General features: G+C 46.1%; 1 protein-coding gene across 1 annotated transcript; it reads right to left on the reverse strand.

Moving 5' to 3' along the window:
* Positions 1–1,337: 1,337 nt before the first annotated feature.
* LRRC59 (leucine rich repeat containing 59) lies at positions 1,338–4,793 on the reverse strand. The gene is made up of 6 exons (XM_010295447.1): positions 4,742–4,793; positions 4,059–4,217; positions 3,655–3,759; positions 2,992–3,064; positions 2,362–2,535; positions 1,338–1,820 (listed from the first exon to the last, which is right to left on the reverse strand). The coding sequence occupies exons 2-6, from the start codon at positions 4,197–4,199 to the stop codon at positions 1,576–1,578; spliced, it is 738 nt and encodes a 245-aa protein (XP_010293749.1). The 5' UTR covers positions 4,200–4,217; positions 4,742–4,793; the 3' UTR covers positions 1,338–1,575.
* Positions 4,794–4,799: the final 6 nt, after the last annotated feature.

Raw genomic sequence — 4,799 nt, forward strand, 5'->3', positions numbered from 1 at the left:
CGTTTCAGACCTGAACTGGCAAATCTTATTAGCCCGGTGTTTCCGAACTTAAGCAGTACTCTCCTAGATGGCAAAGCAGCAGACTCCTGACAGATGCTGGCAGGAATGTCTGCAGGGAGGAAATGTCGCTTTGAATGTTGTTTGCTGTGTTTCTGAACATTTATGGATAGTAAGCAAGGACCTTTTAAAAGAATGTGATGAGTTAGATACCAAAAGCAAAGCCTAAAGCTGTTTCAAGGAATCTTAGCAAACATGCATACTGCCGAGCCAGGGACAGGCAGCCTTTCCTTCCATCTTCTATTCATGCTGCCGCTTCTTTCTGCGTGGCACTCTGGGAACTGCAGTCTTATCATTAGGTTATAAAAAGGTGAAGGCTTACTGCTTTGATGATGACCTTGGTATGAAATGCTAGAGATTTTTTCCTCATGGCACTGCTCTTATCAGCAATAATCCTGGGTATTAGAAGAGAGGGAGCGATTCTGGTGACTAATGTAGGCATGGCTTAGCGGAGTCTGTAGCATGAATATTCTCTGAAACCTGCACTTAACATTATGTGTACACCTCATTTTAGTACTCACAAAGCCCTTAAGGATATGACAAACTTCTGTTTGGTTTTCGCTGTAAGGAAATTGTAAATAATTCATAGGCCTTTGCACAGGTGATTTCTCTTAGTGCAAGCTGCCAAACCTCCCAGCCTTCCCAACAGCCCCAAGGCAAAGCCCTTCCCTGCCTGCCTGCGTGTGCCATGCTGCCGCAGTGCCACCCAGTGCTGCGTGCCACTGCTGCAGCTGGCAACAGGCGGGTCAACTCGCCTGCTGTCTGTCCGTGGGTCTTGGGCACCCCGTTCTTGTTGCACAAACAAAACCAGCCCACAGACTGGCCAGGTCCTTCCTAAACTGTAGCCACCTTTGTTGGCACCAGCCTGGTTAAAATTAATGTACTTGGAAATAATTTTTGGCTTTCTAAAAGACCTAATTAAAATGAAAACTGCATTAGTAACATAAACATCCAACTCAAACAAATTGCTGCGAAAACCGTTGTATTGAAAATTTTCAGCTCCTTTCAATAGTACATCAGCTTCTTCGCTCCAACACAGGGACACACAGCCATCCTACACCCTGGTAATTGGTCCTGGCATAGGCCTTAATACATTATTCCCATATAGCCGTATCACCAGTTTCAGCACAAACAGAAATGACAGCAGCAATGGATACGTATTAAAAACCTTCTACCTCCAGGACAGAGCTATAGCTCCCTAGATAACCCAAGGGCTGGTGTTTTCCACTCCTGTAGACTGGCAGCTTTCTGTATGTCACAATCTAGGTGAGCATCCCTTGGAGGTAAGAAGTGTTAACAAGTTTAAGTTAACGGAGGAAAATAATGGGAGTTACAGGCCAACTGCAAAACATGCAAAGCACAGATGATCTGAGCAATAACTCTGCTCTCTGTGGAGTGGACCAGCAAACCAATGCTGACTGATTAAAAGCTGTTTCATCAGAACACAATTCCATAGGAATTCTGGCTGCGTAGATGGTGGAAGGAGATGCTGACAAAGCAAGTGCCCGTCCAGGACGATCACTGCTGCGAGTTCTGTTGTAGCATATTTTGCAGGGTTTTGTGGTTTTGCAGAGCGGCTACCACATCCTCGTAGAGAGTGTTCACGCTGATGCACAGGGGTTGATGCTGCAGCTCTGTCAGCTTGCAGGCGGCCAAAGTACAGAGGATGCACAGCAGCACGAAGAGCAGGACCCTCAGCACCGACCGCGACCAGGAGTGCTTGTGCCGGGGCGGCTGAGGGGGGCGAGAACTGGAGGCAGGCTCTGTAATGAGAACATTTGCAAGACAAAGAATGTGAAGAACTAATCCAACCTCTTCAACGATCTATACTGACAAACAAACTGCTCAGGTAAGATACTCCAGTCTGTGCTGCAGTTGGCTTTTGTCGTGAATTTTCATCACTTAACTCTGGTTAATAAGTCAGTGTGCAGGATCTAACTGTTTAGGATGAAAAGCTTCAGATTTAGTTTCATGGGCATCAGTGAAGAGGGTGTAAAGCACCTCTGTGTTGCACAGGATTTGGTTCTGTCCATGTAGCTCAGTACACTCAAAAAGAAATTAATGGAGGGGAGGTTTCTCTAGGAACAGCTGAAGAACTTTCTGAGTCTTGTAGCTCAGCAGTTCATTGGGAACACAGATGAAGGGGAAAAGGGCACAGCAGTAGAGACTATTAGAAGTCCTACAGGTTTCCTCCCCATTCCCACCATCTCCCAGTACCTGGGCTGCATAAAAGCCCATCTGGCAGCATCAAAATGTGATGAAGTGAAATTGGATGCAATCCCACCCACAGTGGATACTACTTACTTCGGGTCTGCACGTTTTCTTTTTTAGTTTTCTTTTCCATCTCCTGTTTTGCAGCTTTCTGAGCATCATACTCGCGTCGTCTGCGTTCCTTTTCTTCTGCCTTCTCTCGCTTCCTCAGTTCCCTCTCTTGAGCCTCCTTTGCTCGCTGTTCTGCTTCACGCTTCTTCTCCATTTCTGGGGATTAATAGGAAGGGTTTTTTTCCTTTTATGTAAAGGGTTGTCATTGCCTTCTTCCTTATTACCTGCTTATCTGTTCCCAGTTGGAATGAGGAAACAAATCAAATAACTATCCTCTTTTTAATTTTTTTTTAGTATTTACATACATTGCATTTTGCTCCCTCAGAATTAGGCTTCCTTTAAAATAAATCCTGTGCTCTTCTTTCATATTTTTTACAGGTAACCTATAGTGCATTCTACCTAGAGATCTAACTATTATTCAGGCAGGCAAGAAATCACGTAGTTATCCCCAGCTATCTTTCTTCCTCCAGCCCTTCTAACCTACTACTCCCAGAGTTCTCACGATTTTGATAGGTACAAGTATTTGTCAGATGGCAATCAGTATGTTCAGGCGTGTAAGAGAGATCAAGAACAGTCCTCAGCGGACAGCACACGAGGGCTTTCTGTGCTTACCTCGCTCTGCTTGGAGCTTCCGTTGCCGTTGTCGATCCTGCTCAGACTGGATCGCTTTCATGTGCTGCAGTACCTTCAAGGTCCAAGAAAACAACCTGAGGCCTCTGCAGGAGGCTCGTTGCACAGTCAGTTCAAAACAGAGCAGCCGGAGCATAGCTGAGGACAGTCAGCTGGGGCTGACCACCGACCCTGACTTACCCCTGCAGGTACGGCTCTGAAGAGAGCTTGCCTCTTCCCGCATCAATCTTTGCAGTTAAGAAACAGATCTTTCCATTAAAGAACAAACATGCCAACCTGGTGCTAGCCGATCACAGAACACTTCTATTGATGTGAGCCTATAGTTTGGAACAGCTTCTCCAGAGATTTTTGTACCCTGGACTACAAGCCTAGATACAGATTTTTTTTGTCTGATTATGCCTCTGCTTTCTTGGCAGCCAGCATTTAGTCCTCTCTCAACTCCAGTAATGGAAGAGAATCCTACTCAGCCCACTGTTTGCTCTCTACAGGCACAGAAGCAGTGAAGTCAATGCAGTGAACCTTCACCTCACTGTCTGAAGAAACTTCAAACTACTGTAGTAGCTGCCCAGCTTGCTAAGCAAAAGGAGGAAGAACCAGCACCCGTAAAGCCAAGTAAGAAAAAAAGAATAAAAGCAGATTCCTTACCTTGACAGCAGCCTGTTTACACTGCTTCTCATCCAGACAGTCTCCCGCTACTTTAGCTAGGACAGGATCCAGGGGATTGTCCTTCAGATCCAGCCACTTCAGGTTCTGCAGAAAGGAATGATAAAGGGCAGGCTGTAAGAGCACAGTAGTCTTGCGATTATTTCAGAGTTCCAAAGCAGAAGCAAAGAACTACTTAGTTTTCACATGAAGGAAACCGGTACAGAAGACAAGCAGAGAGCTTGAGCAGAGGTGTTTTCAACAGATGCGAGATAATTTCCACTGAGCTGCGGTGCAGAGCCAGCTGCATTTTGGAATGGGTAGTCACAGAAATCAACTTGAGAAGGATCACAAGACCCTGGGCTGCATCCCAAAGCTTTATGTAACTGCCCAGCAAACAGTTTTACCTTGAGCTGTGCAAAGCTGACGGGCAGGGTGACTAAACGGTTGTTCAGGAGGTCCAGGTGCTGCAGATTGACCAGGCGGCCAAAGTCCAAGGGCAGCTGTTGAAGCCGATTTTTACTCAAATCCAGTTTTACCAGATGCATCAAACTGCAGAAGTCTGACTATAAACAAAAACACAAAACCCAGAAAAAGCTTGTCAGCACCTTTATGAAGGAACCTCAGCAGGGAGTATATGGAAACAGCCTGCACCTTACATAAGCCACAGATCCTTAACTTGCTAGAGAACTGTGACGGAGGGAAATTCATTCTCCTCCTTTGCCTTGGAAGATGGAGGTGGAAAACAGCGGGATAGAGAAGACAGACAGACAGACAAGGTGATGTATGGCAACACAACAGAAACAAACTCAAGTCTTCACTGCTGATGAAACCGGTCTGCATTCACGTGAGGATCCTCCGGCAAGAAGATGCTGCAATCTTCACACAGCACAAACCTCTTCTCTCTCCTGCCTCAGCCAAAACCACCCACCAGTACTGACCCGTCACGGACAGCAGAGTCATTCAGCCCCCCGGGGTGAGGAAAAGTGCCAGTTCCAAACCTCCCGCTGAACATTTGCTGAAGCAATAGTTGTCTTTTCTAAACATTTCCCAGCAGACTCATCCCCACAAAGGCTCTCTAGCACCTTACCGGCAAGGAAATGAGGTTGTTACAGGACAAATCCAATACTGTAGCTTTTGGAAGAGCG

The sequence above is a fragment of the Phaethon lepturus genome, unplaced genomic scaffold (genome assembly GCF_000687285.1).
Source record: "Phaethon lepturus isolate BGI_N335 unplaced genomic scaffold, ASM68728v1 scaffold43049, whole genome shotgun sequence".
Lineage (NCBI taxonomy): Eukaryota > Metazoa > Chordata > Aves > Phaethontiformes > Phaethontidae > Phaethon > Phaethon lepturus.

Bases quoted from the DNA above. Each gene is read 5' to 3' on its own strand.
- LRRC59 (XM_010295447.1), bottom strand. From the start codon at position 4,199: ATGCATCTGGTAAAACTGGATTTGAGTAAAAATCGGCTTCAACAGCTG. The intron at 3,065-3,654 runs GTAAGGAATCTG...TGGACCTTGAAG, and splicing joins GTAAACAGGCTGCTGTCAAG to GTACTGCAGCACATGAAAGC. The intron at 2,536-2,991 runs GTAAGCACAGAA...ATTAATCCCCAG, and splicing joins GAAGCTCCAAGCAGAGCGAG to AAATGGAGAAGAAGCGTGAA.